The sequence below is a fragment of the Elephantulus edwardii genome, unplaced genomic scaffold (assembly GCF_000299155.1).
Source record: "Elephantulus edwardii isolate Elephantulus edwardi_28Jun2011 unplaced genomic scaffold, EleEdw1.0 scaffold00045, whole genome shotgun sequence".
NCBI classification, from domain to species: domain Eukaryota; kingdom Metazoa; phylum Chordata; class Mammalia; order Macroscelidea; family Macroscelididae; genus Elephantulus; species Elephantulus edwardii.
The window spans coordinates 11,346,120-11,347,555 of record NW_006399795.1 but is presented as its reverse complement, the minus strand read 5'-3'; the positions used below and the strand labels follow the sequence as shown (position 1 = coordinate 11,347,555).

At 45.8% G+C, this 1,436-nt stretch overlaps 1 protein-coding gene across 1 annotated transcript in view; it reads left to right on the top strand.

Annotated features, from left to right (window-relative positions):
• The first annotated feature begins 1,259 nt into the window (after positions 1 to 1,259).
• LOC102872943 (UPF0723 protein C11orf83 homolog) overlaps positions 1,260 to 1,436 on the top strand; it is a 20,710-nt gene continuing 20,533 nt past the window's right edge. Inside the window, exon 1 of the mRNA XM_006885921.1 lies at positions 1,260 to 1,432. Within this exon, the coding sequence (XP_006885983.1) occupies positions 1,260 to 1,432 (173 nt within the window). The remainder of the gene's footprint in view (positions 1,433 to 1,436) is intronic.

The window sequence follows — 1,436 nt, the reverse complement described above, 5'->3', positions numbered from 1 at the left end:
AAATCTTCTGCCTTCAAAGTGCTTACAGTCTAAAAGGGGAGCTGAGGCATCATGTGACTTCCAATGTTGCAGTCAGTCAATGTTGCCCGAAGACACAGTTTTGGTTTAATTTCAATAAAAGGGAGGGAATACTAAGATGGCGACAGCCCTCTACAAAAGCCCCACGGAAGAAAGTGAGCATTGAGAGTACTTTTATTCCTATTATTCTTTTCTTAGAAGTGCTGGCAGCACATCAGCAGCTAAATGAAAGGTGAAGGGTTCTAATTTACCAACAACACTGTGGGAGATAGATTAACAGTCTTCACCTATAAAGAAATGTATTCTACTTTGGAAATCAGTTGGAAGGTCACCATGAACTAGAACATAGAACGTTTGAATGTTTTATAAATTTTTGTTTATATCTATGCCTATTCAATCTGTATGCTGAGCAAATTATCCGAGAAGTTGGACTCTGTGAGGAGGATTGTGGCGTCAGAATTGGAGAGAGACTCATCAATAACCTGCATTATGCGGATGATACAACATTGCTTGCTGAAAGTGAGGAGAGCTTAAAGTACTTACTGCAGAAGATCAAGAAAGAGGAACGCAACCTTTGGTGGGGTTTGCATCTCAATGTCAAGATAACAAAGATTCTTCGCACTGGACCAATAAGAAGTGTCAGAATGGATGGAAAGGAGATTGAAACTGTCAACAGCTTCATCTTGCTGGGTCCACAATTAACACCCTTGGTACTAGCAGTCAGGAAGTAATGAGACTCACTGCACAGGAAAAATCTGCAGTTAAGGACCTCTCCAAGTTATTGAGAAGTGGTGATGTTAGTTTGAGGACTAAGGTGTATCTGATTCAGGCAATAGTCTTTCCCATTACTTGCCATGCACCTGAGAGCTGGACAATGAATAAGGATGACAGAAGAAGAATTTATACCTTTGAGCAGTAGTGTGTTGAAAAAGAGCTCTGAACATCCCATGAATGTCCAGGAGAATAGATATGTCGTAGAGAGGGTGCAGGTGGATTGCTCTATGGGGCAAGAATGACGAGGCTTCATTTCACCTACGTAGTGCATGTTCTAGGAGGGGCTATTCCTTGGAGAAGGACATGCTATTGGGAAGAGTGGAGAGTCAGTGAAGAGGAGAAAGATCTCCAACCAGCTGGATTGACACAATAACTGCTGCCATAGGCTTCTGTGTGTGAAGATGGTGCGTTCTAGGCTGCGGGAGGAGCGAGAAGCCGCTTCCCTGGTCGCCAGGTCTTAGTCGTCCATGGAGGTCGTGCGGAAGGTGCTGATCGTGGGCGCGCTTTTGGGTGCCGGAGCCGGTGTGGGCTCCGCGCTCTTTGCGCTCGTGACCCCGGGAGAGCAGAAGATACAGGAGATGCTCAAGGAGATGCCCGAGCTGGACAAGCAGCACAGGGCCGAGGCGGCCAGGAACAAAGAGCTG